The following is a 23,974-nucleotide window of genomic DNA, read 5'->3' as shown; positions in this document are numbered from 1 at the left end:
AAATTATATAAGAGAAGATGACTGATATGAGTATAAAAAATATAAGACATGCAAATCCTGGATGGCTGCAAGATGGTAGTATTACTCCATGAAAGAAGAACAGTTTTCTCTTGGAGTCAACAACTACATGTTACGGTTTGGAAAGGGGTCACTAATGGGAAAGCAGACATGAGTCAGCCTCATTAATGGAAAAGCTAAGTGAGAGAAGGTGATTTTGATCTGAGCCAAGTGTACTTCCCAATACATCCCCCTCGAACTGAATTCACTAACTCAGTCGCTGGCACAGCAAGGCATCTCCAGGTCTACCTCTCTGGGGACTGGGAGCTGAGGACAAGTATGGAGGACTGGCCACTCTAAAAGACGGGGCACCCAGAGCTCATTCTCCAAGTCTTACCAGAATATATCCCAGAAATCCCTCTCTGTTCCCCTTACGTCAAAAAGTGATATAAGTCACTTTTTGCTTGGGTGAGAGGGAGAGGGAACAGAAAATATATCCTTCTGGAAGTGGAAGTTCCTTTCCCTCTGTGGAAATGGGAGAAGTGAGTAAGCATTCCCTGCCAAACCATGCAGTAGTGAACTTATTTCAATATTCTAGTGAGAAGGAAAACTGAAAAACTTCATTTAATGATGAAATATACAAGTAAGTAGATTTTATAAAGTCAATAAACCTAGAAAATATTTTTGAGTAGCCTGTTAGAAGCCCTAGAGAAATGTGTGTCAATGGCAAAAAATAGTAGGTCCTTGTAGTGAGAACCTATTGTTCATGATTATATTCTACTTATTTTCTGACTCATTTCTTAGAAACTGCCCTCTGCCCATAACCATAGGTTTACCATGGAATTAGCCTTTTTCTTTTTTCTTTGAGATAGTCTCTCTCTGTCACCCAGGTTGGAGTGAGATGGCGCAATCGGCTTACTGCAACCTCTGTCTCCCAGGTTCAAGCGATTCTCTTGCCGCAGCCTCCCAAGTAGCTGGGACTACAGGCACCCGCCACCACTCCCGGCTAATTTTTGCATTTTTATTAGAGATGGGGTTTCACCATGTTGGCCAGGCTAGTCTCAAACTCCTGACCTCAAGTGATCCACCTGCCTCGGCCTCCCAAAGTGCTGGGATTACAGGAGTGAGCCACCACGCTTGGCCAAAGTAGCTGTTTTATACGTGGTTACACTAATCTCTGATTACAGTACAGTCCACATCTAAAACAAAGTGGGAACAATTTCTCTCTTCTGGGGTGATTTTGGAACTGGGACCCAGTGAGAGTCTGGGGTTGGGCCTACAACTTGTAAACTCAGCAGCTCTTGGTTTTCTGTCATGGGGACTGGGAAAATAGTCTGAGCTCCAAGGAAAAGTAAAACTAACGTGGATATAGAAACAGACAAACATGAGGTGAGTTCCTCTTTTCAAATTCAGTTTATCCCTGATGCTCATTTGCACTCCTGATCTTTAGTTCCATCAGAGAACCTGACTTTCTTTCATTATTTCCCTTTGAGCTGGATAGAGCAGTTTTCTGTTACTTGCAGCTAAAAGAATGTATTAACATATGCTCAGAAAAACCAAGGATGCTATATCAGTACGTCTGAGTCTGTTGTGTGTTGCAATAACAGAATACCACAGACTGGGTAATTTTTTTTTTAAAGAAGACATTTATTTCTTACAGCTCTGGAGGCTGAGAAGTCCAAGGTTGAGGGGTTCACATCTGGTGAGGGCCTTCCTGCTCTGTCATCCCATGGCAGAAGATGGAAAGTCAAGAGAGCACATGAGAGAGAGAGAGATGGTGGGGGAGTGGGGGGCGGGGGCGGGAGAGAGAGACAGAGACAGAGAGAGAAAGAGGAAAGGGTCCTAACTTATCCTTTTATTAGGAGCCTACTCCCATAGGCCTCTAGAACTGTAAGAAATAAACGTCTTCTTCTTCTTTTTTTTTTTTTTTAATTTGCCAGTCTGTGGTATTCTGTTATTGCAACACAAAACGGACTCAGGGTCCTCACAATCTAATCACCTCTTAAAGGTCTCCACCCCTCAACACTGTGGCATTAGGGATTAAGTTTCCAACACATGAACTTTGGGGGACACATTCAAACCACAGCATGGTAGAAAAGTGGTCATTATATTAGGAATGGGATTAATGAGCCTTGTGATTCGAGACAACCACTTCATCTTTCTAGACCTCAGTTTTCACAGCAATAAAATGGAGTTAAAATATATGGTCTTTGCAGTATTTAAAAGTGTTGTTCTGTTTCTTTCTGGCTTTCATGGTTTCTAAAACTAAATCCACAGCCATATAACTCATTGATCCCCTATAAGTAATGTATCATTTTTCCTTGGCTGCTTTCAAGATTTTTTCTTTGACTTTAGTTTTTAGCAGTTATGATGTGTTTAAGGTGGGCTTTCTTTGGACTTATCCTTTTTGGATTTGGTGAGTTTTTGCATCTGTAGATTTACGTCTTTCATCAGCTACTATTTCAAATTGTTTTTCTGCACTGAATTATTTCTCCTCTTCTCTGGAGCTCTAATGACACAACTATTAGGACTTTTTAGTTTTTTGGTTTTTTTTTTTGAGACAGAGTCTCACTCTGTTGCCTAGGCTGGAGTGCAGTGGTGCGATCTCTGCTCACTGCAACCTCCACCTCCCAGGTGCAAGCGAGTCTCCTGCCTCAGCCTCCTGAGTAGCTGGGACCACAGGTGCATGCCACCACACCTGGCTAATTTTTTGTATTTTTAGTAGAGATGGGGTTTCACCCTGTTAGCCAAGATGGTCTCGATTTCCTGATCTTGTGATCTGCTCTCCGCAGCCTTCCAAAGTGCTGGGATTACAGGCATGAGCCACCACGCCCAGCTGCCTTTACCGCGCCCAGCTGCCTTTTTAGTATTTTATCCACAGATCCCAGTGGCTCTGTTCAGTTTTTCATTTTTTTCTCTGTTTTTCAGATTGGATCATTTCTATTGATCTATCTTCAAGTTGACTGACTTTTTCCTCTGTCATCTCTGTTCTGCTGTTAAGCCTGGATAGACAGAATAATGACCACCCAAAGATGCCCATGTACTAATCCCTAGAACTTCTGGATATGTAAATGTATATGTCAAAAGGGATTTTGCAGATGTGATTAAATTATGAATATTGAGACAGAGATTATCATGGATAATCTGTGTGCGCCCAATGTAATCACAAGGGTCCTTGTAAAAGGGAAGACAGGAATGTGAGAAACAAAAAAGCAGAGGTTGGACTGATGCAGCACTTTATTTATGCATTTATTTTTTGAGACAGGGTCTCACTCTGTTGCCCAGGCTGGAGTGCAGTGGCACAATCATGGCTCACTGCAGCCTTGACCTCATGGGCTCAAGTGAGCCTCAGCCTCCTGGGTAGCTGGGACCACAGGTGTGTGTCATCACACTTGGTTAATTTTTATTTTTATTTTTTGTAGAGATGGGATCTCACTATGTTGTCCAGGCTGGTCTCAAACTCCTGGGCTCAAATGATCCTCCTGCTTTGGTCTCCCAAAGTTCTGGGATGACAGGTGTGAGCCACTGTGTCCAGTGAAACTGATGCACTTTAAAGATAAAGGAAAGGGCCTTGAGGCAAGGATTGATGACAGGCTCCAGAAGTTGGAAAGAGCAAGGAAATGGATTCTTCCCTGCAGTTTCCAGAAGAAATGTAGATCTGCCGACATCTTGATTTTACCTCTGTAAGATTCATTTCACACATCTCACTCTCAGAACACATTACATTACACACTACATTTGTTTTGTTTTAAGTCACTACATTTGTAGCTATTTGTTATAGCAGCTATGATAGTAATTTAATACAGAGCTCATGCAATAACTTTTACATTTTTGGTTATTACATATTTCAGTTCTAAAGTTCCCATTTGGTTCTTCTTTATATTTTCTATTTCTTCCTTGAGGCTTTTTGCCTTTTCTTTTGTTTTTAAAACAGTGTTCACATTTACTTATGGCACTTTTGTAATAGGTACTTTAATGTCTTTTTTAGATAATTCCAACATCTTTGTCATCTCAGCATTGGTATCTGTTGATTGTTTTTTCCCATGTGAGTTGAGATTTCTAGGTTCTTCAAATGCCAGTTAATTTTGAGTTTTATCCTGGAAATTTTGAATATTATGTTATGAGACTCTGGATCTTGTTTAAAACCTGTGGGAAGTGTTAATGTTTCTTTTTTAGCAGGTAATCTACCTGGCTTTGTTCAATCACAAGTTCTGATCAACCTACTGTGGACTGTGCTTTCAACATCAATTCTCATTTCAAAACCTTTACGGTGCTATTCAGATCTTCTGCAGATGTGTGCCACCCAGTGGCCGCTCTGGGACCTGTGTGATGGATGGTCTATCTCTTGGTGCAGTTCTGTTGGTGGTTTGTGGTTTAGGGTCAGATCCACGCATGTACAACTGGGAAGTGATCCCAGGAGCTCATAAAACTGTATAGGGTCATCTTCTTGTCCTCTTCCTTTCTGGTCATTCTGGTACTTTCTGGTTCCCTGGGACTCCTCTTTTTGGTTCTCTGGCCAGAAATCCAGGGCTTTATTTCCCTGCTTTACCATGCACTTCCTGTGACTGTTCACAGGTGGGGCCTTGTAGCAGAGAGAAAAAGCAATGGAGGTTTGCCTTGCCCTCTTGGCACCATAAATTCTGATCAGAGGAAGTTCCCCTCCCTCAGAGTTCTAGGCTCCTGCAGCTCCTCACTGCCACTGCTGCCATGGGATTGCTTAGAGGCTGCGTGTGAAAGAACAGAGAAAAAAGAAAAAAAAAAGGTGGAATTTCCTCCACTCTCTCTGAGTGTTAGGGTCTTCCTTCCCTCTTCCTTGAGCCAGACCTAGGGGGTTTCTTCTGTAGTTCTGTCTGTCTGTGCAATTGCCCATTTCTGGATTTGAAGTTGCCTTGAGTTCAGGCCAGTGCATATCAGAAGAAAAAATGTGAAGCTCACCACCAGTTCAGTGGTATTTTGAATTCTGGACTTCTTCCCCAATCCACCGGCTATTTACTTTCTAGAGTCCTCCAATAACAGTTCCGTGCAGCTTCACTCAGTGGGAGAGACAGGGTGGAGGATGCTTACTCCATCTTTTCTAGAACTGGGCTCCTGCATCTCACAATTTTGATATGTATTTTTATTATCATTTCATTCAAAATATTTTCTGATTTCCCTTTTGATTTCCTCTTTGTCGGCTGCTTAGAAGTGTTATGTCTTAATTTCTTTTTTTGTTTGTTTTTTTTTTTGAGACAGAGTCTTGCTCTGTCACCCAGGCTGGAGTGCAGTGGTGCAATCTCGGCTCACTGCAAGCTCCGCCTCCCGGGTTCACGCCATTCTCCTGCCTCAGCCTCCCGAGTAGCTGGGACTACAGGCACCCGCCACCACGCCCAGCTAATTTTTTTTTTTTGGTATTTTTTGTAAAGATGGGGTTTCACCGTGTTAGCCAGGATGGTCTTGATCTCCTGACCTTGTGATCCGCCCGCCTTGGCCTCCCAAAGTGCTGGGAATACAGGCGTGAGCCACCACGCCCGGCCGTTATGTTTTAATTTCTAAACAAAAGAAATTCTCTGGTTATATTTTGGTTACTGCCTTTAGCTTGATTGCATTCTTGTCAGAGAAGATCATCTTTATGATTATCAATCTTTAATATTTTTGAGGTCTATTTTATGGGCCAGCATATGGTCAGCTTTTATAAGTGTTCTGTATGTAATAAAAAAGTATGTGTGGCTGGGCGCGGTGGCTCACGCCTGTAATCACTTTAGGAGGCCGAGGTGAGTGGATCACCTGAGGTCAGGAGTTCGAGACCAGCCTGACCATCATGGCGAAACCGTCTCTACTAAATACACAAAAATTAGCTGGGCAGGGTGGCACGCACCTGTAATTCCAGCTACTCGGGAGGCTGAGTCAGGAGAATGGCTTGAACCCAGAGGCAGTGGTTGCAGTGAGCCGAGATTGCACCACTTTACTCCAGCCTGGGTGAAAGAGCAAAACTTCATCTCAAAAAAAAAAAAAAAAGAAAGTATGTGTATTCTGAGCCGAGCATGGTGGTGTGTACCCATAGTCCCAGCTACTTGGGAGGCGGAGGTGGGAGAGTCACTTGAGCCCAAGAGTTTGAGGCTGCGGTGAGCTATGATTGTGCTGCTGTACTGCTGCCTGGGTGCAGAGTGAGACCAATCTCTAAAATACAAAAAACAAAACAAAAGAAACAAACAAAAAACCTTTAGATATCTGTTATAAATAGCACATATTTTGGCTTAATTTTTTTAATCAGTTAGATTACCCTTACCTTTATTAAATCATTTATGCTATTTATAGTCAATTATAATTACTGATAAGTTTAAACCTGTTGTCTTAACTATGTGTTTTCTATGTAGTCCACTTTTTCTGCTCCTTTTTTTCCCTTATTTCCCTCTTTTGAGTTAATTTCTTTTTATAATTATCTCATTTGAACTCCTCCCCCATTAGCTTTTAGTTACACATATTTTTACCACTTATTTAGAAAGTTTCTCTAGAGATGATAACATGCATCTTTGACATCTCAAGGAGTATAGAACACTTTAACTTCTTTTATTCCCCAGACTTCTACACTGGAATGTGTTAAAATAGAAATATGTTCAGTAGTTGGGTAAACAAGCTTGCCTTGTGAGGGGACAGACATTTTAGACACTGGGAACCACAATTACAAAGTACAGAGGTATGATGCAGATTGTTGTGCTGTCAGAGAACTACAGTACTGCAGTTTGGGATCATTGCTGCCAGAGGTGTGAATAAAAATGGAAGTGGAATTAGATCATGAAGGGATGTCCATACTGGAAAGCAGGATGGGAAGCCAACAAACTAGAGAGCAACTACTTGAAAAGAAATAGCACAAAACAAAAAGTGATGAATACAAAATTAGGCCAGGCATGGTGGCTCACACCTGTAATTCCAGCACTTTGGGAGGCCAAGGCGGGTGGGTACCATAAGCTCAGAAGTTCAAGACCAGCCTGGGCAACATGGTGAAACCCCGTCTCTACAAAAAACAGAAAAATTAGCTGGGCATGGTGGTGTGTGCCTGTAGTCCCAGCTACTTGGGAGGCTGAGGTGGGAGGATCACCTGAGCCCAGGAGATCAAGGCTGCAGTGAGCTGTGATCATGCCACTGCTCTCCAGCCTGGACAACAGAGTGACAGTCTGTCTCAAAAAATATATATACAAAGTTATAACCAAACTTTGTTAATTTTTTTTTATTTTTGCAGAGACAGAGTCTCACTATGTTACCAGGCTTATCTTGAACTCCTGGCCTCAAGCAATCCTCCCACCTCAGCCTCCCAAAGTACGGGGATTATAGGCACTAGCCTCCATGCCTAGCCCTCAAACTTCAAAGATTAAGAAAGTTTTAAATTTTGTATTGTAACTGTATTGTTTGCTTGTTTGTTTCTCCAACAAGATAAACTGAAAGTTAATTCAAACTTGAATGCCTAAGGAACCACAGGTATTCATCAATACTCCCTCCTCTCCTAGGAAAATATTTCCTTCCAGGTTTCCCCTAAATCTTCCACCTCCCTAATACTTATAACCAGTGAAACGCTTCCTCGACTTATTGCCTCTACTCCAGAACCATTCACAGTGCTCTTTGGAAAGCACAGTGCTCTTTGGAAAGTTTTATTGTGAGCAAGATTCTTTCAGGTATCAAATTTTTCTTAGAACACTCAAGTTAATCCCTTATAAATATTCTTTGATTAGAAAGCAGGATGGGCTCCTTGAATCCAGTTGGTATTATGATGTAGGTGTAGGCCATTTGATGGGTCACAATTGCTGAACATAAGAGAATTGATCACACCATACCTAGGCCACATAAAAATGAGATTGGGTACCAACCTCTCCCCTTAAATCTGGGATAGGATTAGTTTGGATCTTTATCTCAGAACTAAAGAATAAATCCCACCAGCCAGGCACGATGGCTCAAGTCTGTAATCCCAGCACTTTGGGAGGCCGAGGCGGGCAGATTGCCTGAGCTCAGGAGTTCGTGACCAGCATGGGCAACACCGTGAAACCCCATCTCTACTAAAATACAAAAAATTAGCCAGGCATGGTGGCATGCGCCTTTAGTCCCAGCTACTTGGGAGGCTGAGGCAGGGGAATTGCTTGAACCTGGAAGGTGAAGGTTGCAGTGAGCCAAGATCGTGCCACTGCCCTCCAGCCTGGGGGACAGAGTGAGACTCTTTCTCAAAAAAAAAAAAAAAAAAAAGAAAAGAAAAGAAAAAAAAGAATACATCCCACCAAACAGGAGTTTTCAGTCAAATGAATTAAGACACCACACTTGGCTGGCGCAATGGCTCATGACTGTCATCAAAGCACTTTGGGAGGCTGAGGTGGGTGGATCACTTGAGTCTAAGAGTTTGAGGCCAGCCTGGGCAACATGGAAAAACCCCATCTCTACAAAGAATAAAAAAATTCGCCTAGTATGGCGGTGCATGCCTGTAGTCCCAGCTACTTGGGAGGCTGAGGCAGGAGGATCACTTGGGCCTGGGAGGTCGAGGCTGCAGTGAGCTGTGACCACACCACTGCACTCCAGCCTGGGCAACAGAGTGAGACCCTGTCTCAAAAAACAAAAAAAGAAAAAGGAAAAAAAAAGACCCACTCTTTTTGAGTGAAGTAGAACACCTAGGTTAAAAATATAAAAGCAATCCAATGAACTACAAAAATAAACTTTGATTTTAGATTATCAAAGCAATGCAGGCTTGTCAAAAAAAAAAAAAACAACAGTTGAGACATTTGTCATTTAGAAACCAAAACTACTTACAGCTCCCTTTCTAATCATGAAATGAGCCAAAGTATATACTTTGCCTATCAATTGTTTACCTAAAAAGTGTTATGTTTCCAGGCCGGGCGCGGTGGCTTATGCCTGTAATCCCAGCATGTCAGGAGGCCGAGGAGGGTGGATCACCTGAGGTCAGGAGTTTGAGACCAGCCTGACCAACAGGGAGAAACCCCATCTCTACTAAAAATTCATAATTAGCCGGGTTTGGTGGGGCATGCCTGTAATCCCAGCTACTTGGGAGGCTGAGGCAGGAGAATTGCTTGAGCCCAGGAGGCAGAGGTTGTAGTGAGCTGAGATGGGGACACTGCACTCCAGCCTGGGCAACAAGAGTGAAACTCCATCTCAAAAATAAAAAAGTGTTATGTTTCTTGTTCTTATTTTTAAAGATCAAATAACCAGAACTATTCATATTGCTCTCACACACACAAAAGAAATATACAAAGATTTTTTTAACCTGAATATCATTCTCTGATCATTTTTTTCTTGAGAACTTGTGAATTAAAAAAAAAAAATTAGGCTGAACACAGTAGCTCATGCCTGTAATCCCAGCACTTTGGGAGGCTGAGATAGGTGGATCACCTGAGGTCAGGAGTTCGAGACCAGCCTGGCCAACATGGTGAAACCCCGTCTCTACTAAAAATACAAAAATTAGCCAGGCGTGGTGGCACGTCCCTGTAATTCCAGCTACTCAGGAAGATGAGGCAGGAGAATCGCTTGAACCCAGGAGGCGGAGGTTGCAGTGAGCCGAGACTGTGCCACTGCACTCCAGCCTGGGAGACAGAGTGAGACTCCATCCCAAAAAAAAAAAAAAAATTAAATAAATGTATTAAAGAATGGCTCCAGAAGTGGAAATAACCTGACACTCATCAGTAGTGGAATGGATAAACAAACTGTAGATAGGTATGCAATCTACTACCATACAGAAATGGAAATGAATGAACTGGGTCTATATGCATCAATCTCAAAACAATGTTGAGTGTAAAAAATGTCCTAAGAGGTTGGAAACAGTGGGATGCCACTTAAGTAAATCACATACACACATGCAAGCACGAAAATAATACTGTTTTGAATCCGGATATGAACACACATAATAGCAGTCAAAAAATATAAATGTAAATGACAAACAGGTTCAAAAAGGGTTAACTCCAGGGACAAAAGGGAAACAGGATGGTGAAGAGCGGTAGCTGTAGGTGAAATGTATAAAAAAGAAAAAAGCTGGCCGGGCGCAGTGGCTCACGCCTGCAATCCCAGTACTTTGTGAGGCCGAGAGGGGTGGATCACAAGGTCAGGAGATCGAGACCATCCTGGCTGACACGGTGAAACCTCGTCTCTACTAAAAAAAAGTACAAAGAAATTAGCCAGGCATGGTGGCGGGCGCCTGTAGTCCCAGCTAGTCGGGAGGCTGCGGCGGGAGAATGGCGTGAACCCGGAAGGCGGAGCTTGCAGTGAACCGAGATTGCGCCACTGCATTCCAGCCTGGGGGACAGAGCAAGACTCCGTCTCAAAAAAAAAATAAAAATAAAAATAAATAAAATAAAATAAAAAATAAAATAAAAATTTAAAGCTCTGGTGCACATATGGTGAAAGGTTAACATTTGTTATTTCCTGGTGGTATATGAATATCAAACATATTACTTTCTATATGTTATAGTTAAGATAAATAATGATGATAATGATGTTAAATACAGAGGGATTAGGAACCTTTCTATTCATGGGCTATGCCTGGTCTGAATTCATACGAGAGCATTTGATTCATTCTTAGGCTTTTTCTACTAACAGATAGATTTATGGAAACAATATGTAATATATCTTTAAAGGCACAGATACATACATGTCTTTTTTTTTCAGTTGGAAACATTTTGGATATTTTAAGACAAAAAAATGAGCATGGACTTTTTTTTTTTTAAACACATATACACCTCCAATGGCCAAAGTGCACTAAGGAAATGAGCTCGTGATCTGTCCTCCGCAGTCCCTATCCTGTGGTTGAAGATTTGCTGGCCCTCCCTCTTCCTCTCCAATGCACTAGGAAGAGACAGTGGCTGCTTTACACCACAGCCATAAGGCATTTTGACAGCATGGAGGGTACTGCTGAAGCTGGGAGTCTTTCTGTGAGATGGAGGGAGACTTCTCCCCACCAAGTTTAGGTAGATCAATGTGTTGAAGTTACAACAAAAATAAAAATAATCCACATAATCAGCACTTCCAAAAATACTGAATTTCAGATTTCCCACCAAGACAACTCAAAACAGAGCAGTAACAATCTAGATCTTTCCATTCCTCCTGACAGCAGGCTTAGGCCCTAGAAGTATCTGCCGCGACTGCAGCTGTTGCCTTGGCTCATTTGTGACCTTTCAGGCTCAAAGGCAACAGGAAGAACCAGGGTCATAAAGGAAGTGGGCCCAATCTGCAAGGCTGTGTTGGAAAACCTGTACATTTTTTGACCTGTGAAGAGGGAGAGGTTAAAAGTGGCTCTGGCCAGAGACCAAACCCTCTCCAGGAACATGTCTGTTAGACCTCACAGTCTCTCCAACAGGGTCTCATCTAGCTCCTGTTGTGAACCTCTTTCAGCTCCTCCTCAGGCTTCTCAGAGGCACCTTTCAGAAGAAAACTTGTGTTCTGGGATAAACTCTTGTTTTGTATACTCACACAGAACTTCTGGTGACCAAATGTGTGGGGTTTTCCCACACCAAGCAATCCTCCATTACTTGGTGGACACTTCTCGGTGTCCTACAATTTAATTCAATACTGATGCTGTCTAGTCAGTGTGAGATCTTACAGGTTAAGGGCTCGGTCTCACAGGACTGCCCCCTGTCACCCATTTCAGACACCAATTTGCAAGTCCAGTATGTCACCTGTGCTTCTGATTGGCCAGCTATAAAACCCAAGACTCTCTCCTCAGTTTCAATAATTGGTTAGAACAGCTCATGGAACTCAGAAATAACAGTTTACTTAGTAGATTACTGGTTTGTTATAAAAGGAGACAACTCAGGAACAGCCAGACGGGAGGGAGGCACAGGGCAAGGTACTCAGGAAGAGGTGCAGAGCTCCCATGCCTGCTCTGGGCACACCATCCTCCCAGCATCTCCACATGTTCACCAACCTGGAAGCTCTCTGAACTCCTGTACTTTAGGGAGTTGTTTGGAGGCTTCCTCATGCAGGCATGATTGATTATTAACTCAATCTCCAGCTCCTCTCCCCTCCCAGGAGGGTGGGGAGCAGGGTGGAAAGTTCCTAGCCTCTAATCACGTGGTTGGTTCCCCTGGCAACCATCCTGAGGTTATCCAGGAGCCCCTAGGTACCAGTCATCTCATTAGCACGCAAAAAGAACTTACATTTTGAAGACTCCTAAACAGGGGCAGATAACAAATATATATTTCTTATTATGTCACAGGGAGCGATTCCTACTCGGACAGGAGCACCCCGGTGTCAGAGCAGCAGTTGTGGCAACCAGTGGTTATGGGGATCCCCAGCCACAGATGCCTTCTCTTAGCAGACAATCACTTATTCTAATACATACCTAGGTTTTCTAACACAAAAGTTTTTACTTCAAGCATAAAATTTAAAGGGCTGTACCTGTACAAGAATAGGATTTCATAAAATGTATTTTATTTACTATTTTTTTTTTCAAGACAGAGTCTTGCTGTGTTGCCCAGGCTGGAGTGCAGTGGTACAATCTCGGCTCACTGCAACCTCCACCTCCCAGGTTCAAGCAATTCTGTCTCAGCCTCCTGAGTACTGGGATTACAGGTGCACATCACCACGCCCAGCTAATTTTTTTTTGTATTTTTGGTAGAGATGGGGTTTCACCATGTTGGCCAGGCTGGTCTCGAACTCCTGACCTCAAGTGATCTGCTCCCCTCAGCCTCCCAAAGTGCGTGAGCCACTGTGCCCAGCTAAAATTTAAAGGGCTGTACCTGTACAAGGATAGGATTTTTTTTTTTTTTTTTTTTTTTGAGACGGAGTCTCACTCTGTCACCCAGGCTGGAGTGCAGTGGCGCGATCTCGGCTCACTGCAAGCTCCGCCTCCCGGGTTCACGCCATTCTCCTGCCTCAGCCTCTCCGAGTAGCTGGGACTACAGGCGTCCGCCACCACGCCCGGCTAATTTTTTTTTTTTTTTTGTATTTTTAGTAGAGACGGGGTTTCACCGTGTTAACCAGGATGGTCTTGATCTCCTGACCTCGTGATCTGCCCGCCTTGGCCTCCCAAAGTGCTGGGATTACAAGCGTGAGCTACCGCGCCCGGCAAGGATAGGATTTTTAAAATCACCTTTAGTAGTTAGCCAGGCTCAGCAGCATACACCTATAGTCCCAGCTACTTGGGAGGCTAAGGCAGAAGGATCACTTGAGTCCAGGAGTTCAAGGCCAGCTTAGGCAAGACAGCAAGCTATCATCTCAAAAAAAACCAAAACAAAACAAAAAAAAAACCCCAAAAACAAAAAAACAAACAAACAAAAGGTAAATTAAAAAACCACCCACAATGCTTTAATCCTAATTTTCCCTGTGGTTTTTGAGCTATTTTCTTATTTGCAAGCCTTACTCCTTGGTAGCAATTTGGACTTTAGAGTAGCTCTTAATGCCTTCATTCTTTATTTCAAATTCCTCTAGAAAAGCTGTTAATTCACATCCTCCTGATTACTTTCTCCTGATTGCTTTCAAGAGAAAACTAGCTGGTGGCTACCTCAAGGGCTTGCTTTTCAAAATACCCCTTTAGCATTTTGCATTCCTATTCTCACGCCAAAACCAGGAAGATAAATCTTATATGGGCAATTTGTTGATGTTCATATTGAGTCCCTTTGATCATCTCCCCACCAATAAAACACAGGTTATCCTAACAAGCACTCTATTAACGCAATGACTTGTCCTCTCCTACTTTATATTATAAAACTATAGGACCTATAGTTACCTTATCATGTAGAACTTTATAGGTCTACATTTTAGCTTTGCATAATTTGCAATAATGTTCTGGCAGATATGCCTGTAAAATTACTAAATGTTAAGCAACTTTATCTACAATGATAAAATGCCTACAAATTAAAAACACTGGATTCATGATATCCTCTTCTTTTTCCCTGATTATCAATACATTTTTAGTTGTAACAAGTATGCATATGTTATTTTGTGCTTTGCTTTTTTCCTCCCTCATGATGTGCTTTTCTTTTTAATAATCAATTTCCCCTTTTTAAAAATTGAGATAAAATTCACCATTTTAAAGAGTACATTTCAATGGTGTTTAGTATATTCACAATGTTGTGCAATCTTCATCACTACCTAATTCCAGAACATTTTCATTATCCCTAAAAGAAATCTCACACTTATTTGTTATTCCCAATCCTTCCCTGCCCCATCCCCTAATCTGCTTTCTGTCTCTACGGATTTGCCATAGAGCAAAGCAAAGCACATTTCCTATAAATGGAATCATACACTATATGGCCATTTGTGTCTGGCTTCTTTCACTTCGCATAATGTTTTCAAGTTCGTGCTGTAGCATATATCATTACTTCATTCCTTTTTATGGCTGAGCATTTGCATGGACACACACATTTTATTTATCCATTCAGCAGCTGGGCATTTGGCTTCTTTCCATTTTTTGGCTATTATGAATAGCTACTATGGACATTCATGTACAAGTTTTTGGAGTGGAATGACTGGGTCAGGTAACTATATGTTTAACTTTTTGAGGAACTATGAAGCATTTTTCCACAGGAGCTGTACCATTTTACATTTCCACCAGCATTGCATGAGGCTTCCAATTTTTCTACATCCTTGCCAACACTATGTTTTTTTCCCCATTTTTTTACATTCACTTATTTCTCTTTAATAATAGTGTATCTTATGACATTAATTTACTATAGTTTACAGTTTAAGTTCTTATATAATTGGGCATTTGATTGCCTGCTTTCCCCTCTGCAGTTACAAAATATGGCTCCTTATAAGTCTTTGCAACAAGATTTTTTTCTTGCAGATCATTTCCTGGAAGTATATTCTTTCAAAGTGGGATTACTAGCTTAATAAGTAGGAAGAGTTTTATGTTAATAGCACTTGTTGCTGCCAGTGCCATATATGTCCTTATTCCTTCACAGTGTAATTTAATTCAACGCTTACTGAGGTCTTGCGGGGTATGAGGCATTATATTACAGACTCAGAGGTATACAGATTTGGTCTTTACCCTCAAGGCACTTAGAGTCCAGTAAGACAGAAAATAATAGATAATTTCATAACATAAACATAAAGGTATGCACAGGATGCTGTGGGAACACAGTGTGGGGAGGTGGAAGTAGGTTGCCAACTGGGACAAAAAAGGCTTCTTGGAAGAAATGGAACTTAAGATGAATCTTGAAGATTGAGAGGGAGTTAACCAGACATGAACAAAGGAACAGAAGCTTTGTATATGCAACCTGAAATGTTTGGTGATTTATGAATAATCCTGCATTCTGGGGAGATCAAGAGTGTGTGTGTGTGTGTGTGTGTGTGTGTGTGTATGTGTGCATGCGTTTGTGTGTGTGTGTTGGAAGGAAGGGTCGGAGAGAATGATGACAAGAGTAATTCAATTCGGCCGGGCGCCGTGGCTCACGCTTGTAATCCCAGCACTTTGGGAGACCAAGGCGGGCGGATCACGAGGTCAGGAGATCGAGACCATGGTGAAACCCCGTCTCTACTAAAAATACAAAAAATTAGCCGGGCGTGGTGGCGGGCGCCTGTAGTCCCAGCTACTCGGAGAGGCTGAGGCAGGAGAATGGCGTGAACCCAGGAGGCGGAGCTTGCAGTGAGCCGAGATCGCGCCACTGCACTCCAGCCTGGGCGACAGAGCAAGACTCCGTCTCAAAAAAAAAAAAAGAGTAATTCAATTCAAAGCAATCAAGGGAGGCTGGGCGCAGTGGCTCATGCCTGTAATCCAAGCACTTTGGGAGACTGAGATGGGTGAATCACTTGAGGTCAGGAGTTCGAGACCAGCCTGGCCAACATGGCAAAACCCTGTCTCTACTAAAAATACAAAAATTAGCTGGGCGTGGTGGCATGTGCCTATAGTCCCAGCTACTCTGGAGGCTGAGGGAGGGGCATCTCTTGAGCCCAGGAGGTGGAGGTTGCAGTGAGCCAAGATCTTGGCACTACACTACAACCTTGGTGACAGAGTGAGACTCCATCCAAAAAAAAAAAAAAAAACAAAATTAAAGCAATCAAGGGAGAAGGGAGGAAGTTTCAAGGAAATAACAGCGGGCAGGATAAGTGGAAGAAAACCCCAATAAGTTATGTCTGAAAGTATCTATTTGACTCGGCATCAAAGAGGAGGAACCTGGCAGTAGCCATTTCAGTGGTGTCTATGGGGTTGGAAATGGACTGAAGATGAGTGAAGAGTAAGTGGGAGGTTTGGAAGTAAGAGATAGTTTATGATGACTAAAAAAAGCCAATGACAAGAGTTTTTGCCGTTCTTTCTCTGAATATTTGAAAGCAATCTAGGTGTAAGTCAGTGGTTTGCAAGTCTTTTCATGAAGCCTACTTACTGTATTTTTAGCGAGAGCAGCTAATCTGAAGTGGTAGATTGTTTACAAAGATAGGGGCAGTGATTGTCCTATACTTTTCTGCAGGCCCTACACTGTGTGACTTTGCCATTCCATCCATTAAGTGGTGGAATCTATTTCTCCTTCATGACTCTGCACTGGCCTTGTGATTTGCTTTGTCTGGCAGAAGGCAACAGAAGCAACATTGTGTGGTATCTTACCTAGGCCAACAAAAGCCTTGTAGCTTCCACTTTATTTTCCTCCCAGCTTCATTGAGATATGATTGACAAATAAAAATTGTATTTTTTTTAGGTGTACAATGTGATGTTTTGATATGGCGAAGTGTGAAATGATTACCACAGTCAAGCTAATTAGCATATCTAGCAAGATGAACAAAACTGCTCAGCTAAGCCCAATCCAAATTGCTGACCCACAGAATTATGAGCAAATAAAATGGTTCTTATTTTAGGCTACTGAATTTTGAGTAATTTGTTACATGGCAAAACATAACTTTTAAAACTGCCTATTTTAAAAATGTATTTTCTTGTAGTCTGTGTCTATTTATAAGGCATTTAATCATGAAGGGCTAAGTATCGTGAGTAAATGTGAAGAGCTGTTTCCATACCCCACTTTCTAGATTATTCATCAAAATATTAAATCAGGCCAGGTGCGGTGGCTCACACCTATAATCCCAGCACTTTTGGAGGCCGAGGCAGGCGGATTGCTTGAGGCCAGGAGTTTGAGACCAGCTTGGCTAACATGGCGAAAACCTGTCTCTACTAAAAATACAAAAATCGGCCAGGCATGGTGGCACATGCGTGTAATCCCAGCTACTCGGAAGGCTGAGACATGAGAATCACCTGAACCCAGGAAGCAGAGGTTGCAGTGAGCCGAGATCGTGCCACTGCCCTCCCAGCCTGGGCAACAAAGCAAGACTCAGTCTCAAAAATAAAATAAATAAATAAATAGATAAATAAATCCCTATGTGATCTCAAAGTCTTTATTTAGAATTTTCTTTTGATTTTAAACCTGTGTTTCTTGTCTTTAAGTCAATTCTCTGTCCAAGACCTTCACAGTGGATTTAAAAAACAGAGAAGGGAGGTAGACAGGAGGATGAAAAAAAGATAGAAATACGGCCAGGTATGGTGATGCCCACCTATAGTCCCCGCTACTTGGGAGGTGGGAGGATTGCTTGAGTCCAGGAGTTTGAGGCCAACCTGGGCAACAGAGTGAGACCCTGTCTCTAAAAAAACAAAGAGAGAGAGAGTAAAATGATGAGCCAGAGCACTGGATGATGCTGGTCATTTTCAGAATGCAATAATAACTTCTCCCTGCTTGGGGACCATGTCTTATTCAACTTTGTTTTGTTTTGTTTTGAGACGGAGTTTCACTCTTGTTGCCCAGGCTGGAGTGCAATGGCACCATCTCGGCTCACTGCAACCTCTGCCTCCCAGGTTTAAGCAATTCTCCTGCCTCAGCCTCCCGAGTAGCTTAAATTACAGGCATGTGCCACCACGCCCGGCTAATTTTGTATTTTTAGTAGAGATGGGTTTTCTCCATGTTGGCCAGGCTGGTCCCAAACTCCTGATCTCAGGTGATCTGCCCGCCTTGGCCTCCCAAAGTGCTGGGATTATAGGCATGAGCCACCGTATCAGGCAGTCTTATTCAACTTTGTATCTCAATGTCCATCATAGAATTTGTATTTGGCACATAGTGTTCAATAAGGATACATGTAAAGAAAATGAAGTTGTTGGCTGGGTGTGGTGGCTCATGCCTGTAATCCCAGCACTTTGGGAGGCTGGGGTGGGCGGATCACAAAGTCAGGAGATCAACACCATCCTGGCCAACATGGTGAAATCCCGTCTCTACTAAAAATACAAAAATTGGTGGCGTGTACCTGTAGTCACAGGCTGAGGCAGAAGAATTGCTTGAACCCAGGAGGCAGAGGTTGCGGTGAGCCAAGATTGCGCCACTGCACTCCAGCCTGGGCAACAGAGCAAGACTCTGTCTCAAAAAAAAAAAAAAAAAAAAAAAGCAAAGCAAAGAAAAGAAAGAAAATGAAGTTGTTACTTTTGTAACTGGGTCCCTTAACTTCAAAATGCATTTTAAGGGCCAAGCATGGTGGCTCATGCCTGTAATCCCAGCACTTTGGGAGGCCGAGGCGGGTGGATTACTTGAGGTCAGGAGTTCGAGAACAGCTTGGTCAACATGGTGAAACCCCATCTCTACTAAAAATACAAAAAAATTAGCTGGGCATGGTGGCGCGCCTGTAATCCCAGCTACATGGGAGGCTGAGGCTTGAGAATCTCTTGAACCCGGGAGGCAGAGGCTGCAGTGAGCTAAGATTGTGCCACTGCACTCCAGCCTGGGTGACAGAGTAAGAATCTGACTCAAACAAACAAACCAACAAAACAAAACAAAACAAAGCAAAACAAAACACCCCCAAAACTGCATTTTAATATATATTTTTTTTCTTTCCTCTTGGGTTTTAGGATGTAATTTTGAAGCAAAACTACAGAAGCCTTTTCCCTTAGCCTTGATATAGACTCCATGGTCCCTCTGTTTCTCACGGTATATACTTCCTTCACATTTATCTAACTGAATGCTAGTATCTAATTATACGCCTTCTTAGAAGTTCCAGGGAGGCTGAGGCAGTCGGATCACCTGAGGTCAGGAGTTTGAGATCAGCCTGGCCAACATGACAAAACCCCATCTCTACTAAAAATACAGAAATTAGGCAGACGCGGTGGCACACACCTGTAGTCCCAGCTACTTGGGGAGGCTGAGGCAGGAGAATCGCTTGAACCCAGGAGGTGGAGGTTGCAGTGAGCCGAGACTGTGCCACTGCACTCCAGCCTAGGCGACAGAGCAAGACTCTATCTCAAAAAAAAAAAAAAAATACTGACTTGTGATTTTTTTTTTTTTAATATCTTACCATCAACTTGTAGAAGCATGGTGTAGTAGAAAATTATTCAGCTAAAAGTCTGATGACCTGTGTTCCTCTTTCCTGGGTGACTTTTGGTAAGATATATTACTATTCTATTGTTCTACTCTATACAATTGGAACAGCCATCAGGCCCATGGCTCAGGATTGTTAGTCATGTGAAACTGCTTTGAGAACCAGAGTTTATGTGTATAAGGCATTCATTTTTATTTGAAAATGAGAACTAAATCAATACCTTTTTACAAACTTCTTTGGAAGACCCTGCCCATTTTTATGGCTTCAGTAACTTATATTGGAGTTATTAACTATATTAGTCCTTAATTAACCTCCAATATTTTTTAGCTGTCTCCATTTATCTGATACACTCTTATTCAGACTAAATAAAATAGGCACTCCAGGAATTTAAAAGACTTTATTTTGGTTACATTATAAAAATAAAAATATTGTTTCTAGCACGAATTGATATTTTCTATGATTATTATTCTGGAAGGCAAAATGCCTGATCTTGAGTGTACAAGATGTAGAAGAAATAAACCTCAATGGATGAAGAGGCAGACAAGGGAAACAAAGCAATAATAAACTACACTCAGGAATTTGGTGTGTAGAGCATAGATGGGAATAACAAGGCCAATCTAAAGCAGTCCGGGGCAGCTGGGCTGCCTTAGGGAAAAATGCCTCCTGGAATAAAATTTGGGAACGAGGAAACAGAAAGGCGACTTTGTTCCAAAGGCAAATTTGTTTCCATGACATTTTTCTCTTCCCAGGTGACCGTGCCTGCCGGGTTTAGGATTCACAGAATTCTGTGAAAATACAGTCATGCATCACTTAATGACAGGATATGTTCTGATAGTAAATACAAAAGCCAGTAAGATATTTATTATCAAGTATTCAGTAGTGTACATAATTATATGTGCTATACTTTTAGATGACTGGCAGTGCGGTAGGTTTGTTTACACTAGCATTACCACGAACGTGAGTAATGCCTTTTGTTACAACATTTTGACAGCTAGGATGTCACTTGGTGATAGGAATTTTTCAGCTCCACTATAATCTTAAGGGACCACATGTGGTCCCTCATTGACGGAAACATGCTTATATGGAGCATGACTAATATCTTAAATTTGTGAGTTTAATTGAACAGACTTGAGCCATATCATTGTAGGTAAGACAAGATTTCTCAGATGAGTTGACTTAATCTCAGAGAAGTTATATGATATACAGTTTCACTGAATTTCAGAGATGAATAGGATCGTAGTACCTAATCGGTTCTAATGGATCGAATTAGATCTTAGGATCAAATGCCCTCTTTTTTAAAATTTTTTTGAGACTGAGTCTCGCTGTGACGCCCAGACTGGAGTGCAGTGGCGCGATCTCGGCTCACTGCAAGCTCCGCCTCCCGGGTTCACGCCATTCTGGTGCCTCAGCCTTCCGAGTAGCTGGGACTACAGGCGCCCGCCACCACGCCCGGTTAGTTTTTGTATTTTTAGTTGAGACGAGGTTTCACCATATTGTCCAGGCTTGTCTCAAACTCCTGATTGCAAGTAATCCCTCCGCCTCAGCCTCCCAAACTGTTGGGTTTACAAGCGTGAGCCACGGTGCCTGGCCGAGACTCTCATTTCTAATGTTCTTCTAAAAACTGGTACTTCACAGCATATCAGAGATCTTTGCTCATTCATTCAATAAAATATATTGATCATGTATTATTTGCAAGCCCCCTGGGCTATGGAACATGGGGAAAATTAAGATGTGTAAGATGCAAATACTGCCCTCGAGGGCAAGTGTGATAAAGGACACTCAAGTTTATTGGCTGGCCGGGCGCCCACTCTTCAAAAAACGCAAAAAATTTAGCCGGGTGTGGTGGTGTGCGCCTGTAGTTCTAGCTACTTGGGAGACAGAGGCAAGATCACCTGAGCCGGGGGAGGTCGAGGCTGCAGTGAGCCGTGATCGCGTCACTGCATTCCAGCCTGGGTGAGAGTGAGTCCCTGTCTAAAGGGGGCGGGGCGGGGGGGAAGCTTATTATCTACCATATACCAGGTATAAGATTATCTATTACCTTCTAAGAATCTTATGCTTTAGGAGGGGAGATTAGACATGTAGTAATAATACTGTGTTTGGCATATCTCGGGTCCCCAATAAATAGTTAAACGAATGAACATAAAAGTATCCCAAAATAATCGCCCTTATTCAGAAACCCAGAGAGACTGAAAGGCTCCCTGAGGTAGTGGTTTCCTATAACACAGATCTCATTTCACGTTGGGTCGATCATTTCCGAGCTGCGTAACTAAGTGACTCTGGGCAGGTTGCCTAATCTGAAAAAGGGGATAATGCCTTTCACTTCAGTGTTGTTATGGGGTTGATGATGTATGTGAAGTTCTCCCCACAGAAGGCGCTCAATAAAAAGCAGCAACTATTATAAACTTTCATTAGTACTCACTAGCCATTGATCTAGTGTTTTTTGTTTGTTTGTTTGTTTACAATTAACTGGGCTCCAGTTATGTAAAACACTTCTTGCAAACGCGTTTAAGGACTCGTCGAGACTGAGAGATCACTGCTTTCATCTGGTAGGGAAACACCAGCAATCTTAATTTGGAACGGTTTGATAGAGCGGAGTGCGATGAGGCGGTCCAAGGGTCCTAAGCAACAGAGACCTGAGGGGCTTTTCTCCAATGTCCTTTCACCTGTCTTGCAAGTCCCTCTGCTGACCGCACAAAGACTCCCGTGGCCCCGGCAACAGCTCGGCCTTCTCTACATCTAACCACGTTTACTAAATTTCTACGGCATGCAGCGCACCGAACCAGGAGCTGGGAGCTGCTCGCGGTACAGACCTCCTTCCCCTTTTACTTCGCTGCAGTGGGAGAACTAAGTCCTCTTACCTGAGGCACTGCTGAACTGGCTCGCAAGCAGTCACTCTACCCCCGAGACTAAAATGGTAGCCCCCAGATCTCCACTCAAGTGTGGATACCACAGAAAACCCACCTTCCCCCGGGACCCGGAGCAAAGCCCACTGGGAAATTGACCTTTCACCCCCTCTCTTGCCTTACCTCAGCTCACCAATTTTGACGCTAGCAAATGAAGCGACGAAGAGACCTGGAGGCGGGACTTAGTGTTGCCTGATCCACGCCGATTGGACAGCAACGGTGTCGGGGGGCGGGCCGCTCGAGTGGGCTAGCAACCCCCCCTCGGTGGGCGGGGAGAAGCGTGGGCTGCGCTTGCGCACTGAGAGGCGGCCGAAGGGGCCGAGGCGGCTACGCGTGCGCGGTGGGCGGAGCGCGGCTCTCCTACCTTCTCTGCCAGCCCAGTTCTTCCCATCCTTGCCCAGCGGGTGTGGTGCTCGTGTGTCACAGCCTCGTAGCCGGGAGTCGCTGCCGAGTGGGCGCTCAGTTTTCGGGTCGTCATGGCTGGATACGAATACGTGAGCCCGGAGCAGCTGGCTGGTTTTGATAAGTACAAGGTACTGCGGGCCGGCGGACGCCCCTCTCCCTGCTCCCGGCCTCGCCCAGGCGGCTGAGGGGCCGGCGCGGCGCGGTCCGTGTCACCTTGTGCCGCGTGGCTCCGGGCGGGCTGGTGGGCGTTCTTCCGGGAGTCCTGCGGGTCCTGGGGATTGGGGGTCGGGGAGCGTGGGAGCATCCTAAGCCCGCCGCCTGGAGTCGGCACCCCCAGGAGATTTCCTTTTCCTTAGGAGAGCGCTCAGTGATCATGGAGCGAGGGAATTCCCTTCCTATTTTTTTAAACTTATTATTTTCGTAAGCCCCCGAAAGGATGTGGTTCCTTCTGTTATGTCAATCGCCTTCATTTTAGTGAAGTTTCCACTCGCCTTTCATGCATACTACTTCGGAGGAGGAGATGATCGTTTGGCAGATGAGGCCCGGGAGGGGAGCGACTTGCCGAGGCCATCCTGCTGATGCCTCCACTTCTGCTCCCGGCAGGGACTTCCTCAGCGGCAGCTTGTGGCGCTAGGGCCACCAGATGAAAGGGAGGTGCACAGGAAGGAGCTGTGGAGTGGAAAGAGCGCGGGCTTTCGAGCACATACAAACCTGATACGAAAGTCAGATTTTATTTCGTCTTGGGCACGTCATTTTAACCCCGCTCAGCCTCTCTTTTGTGTATGAAACTGAAAGTAATAGCTTCTGCTATGCAAAATGATTAGAGGAATTTATGAAGCGCCTGGCAACATACTAGGACCCCAGTAAATAAATGCTGGTGGTTAACTTTCCTCCAAATCTGGTTCCCATCCGCAGTTCCTTTACCAATGAATGACTCTAACCATCCAGTCTGCCAAGCCTGAAATATGGGCTTTAACCCTTCATCCTTGTTGTTATCCGTTCATCTTCACATCTTAGCTTAAATATTGCTTCCTCAAAGAAGCCCTCCCTACGTGCCCCTTTCCCCCTTAGATGTGCGCTCTCTTGGTTTATGGAATTTTTGCTTTAGCGTGTCTCGCCAGTAGAATGTAATGCCCAAGTCATTAGTTTTCTTGTGGACCATCATGGCTTAAGCACAGTGCTATGTGCATACTAGGCACCCAGTAAGCATTTGTGGAATGAATGAATAACTGAAAAAGTCATAATGGATTTTAACTTGAGTTAAAAAAAAAAAGCAAGGGTTCTTAGAAGGTCACATAGCATGTTTCTCTGCTTTCAAGCCGTAGTGTGCCATACTATTCTGAACTGAGGTGATGACTTGTCTTAACATTTTAAGTGGAAAGAGGGTCCAGAGCCTTCTTGGTAACTCGGGCCAGTGCTTTTCAACTTTC

At 43.5% G+C, this 23,974-nt stretch overlaps 1 protein-coding gene across 5 annotated transcripts in view; it reads right to left on the bottom strand.

Annotated features, from left to right (window-relative positions):
* ADGRF3 (adhesion G protein-coupled receptor F3) overlaps positions 1-23,211 on the bottom strand; it is a 40,939-nt gene extending 17,728 nt beyond the window's left edge. For 4 of the 5 annotated variants that reach the window (XM_055251534.2, XM_055251540.2, XM_063623911.1 and 1 more), the window contains exon 1: positions 22,504-23,198. In XM_055251534.2, coding sequence (XP_055107509.2) covers positions 22,504-22,848 — 345 coding nt within the window. In that variant the 5' untranslated portion in view covers positions 22,849-23,198. Of the gene's footprint in view, positions 1-22,503 lie in introns of all 5 variants that reach the window. The other variant, XM_063623912.1, reaches the window with a different exon arrangement.
* Positions 23,212-23,974: the final 763 nt, after the last annotated feature.

This window comes from Symphalangus syndactylus, chromosome 18 (assembly GCF_028878055.3).
Source record: "Symphalangus syndactylus isolate Jambi chromosome 18, NHGRI_mSymSyn1-v2.1_pri, whole genome shotgun sequence".
Taxonomy (NCBI): domain Eukaryota; kingdom Metazoa; phylum Chordata; class Mammalia; order Primates; family Hylobatidae; genus Symphalangus; species Symphalangus syndactylus.
This window is presented reverse-complemented; position numbering and strand designations above follow the sequence as displayed.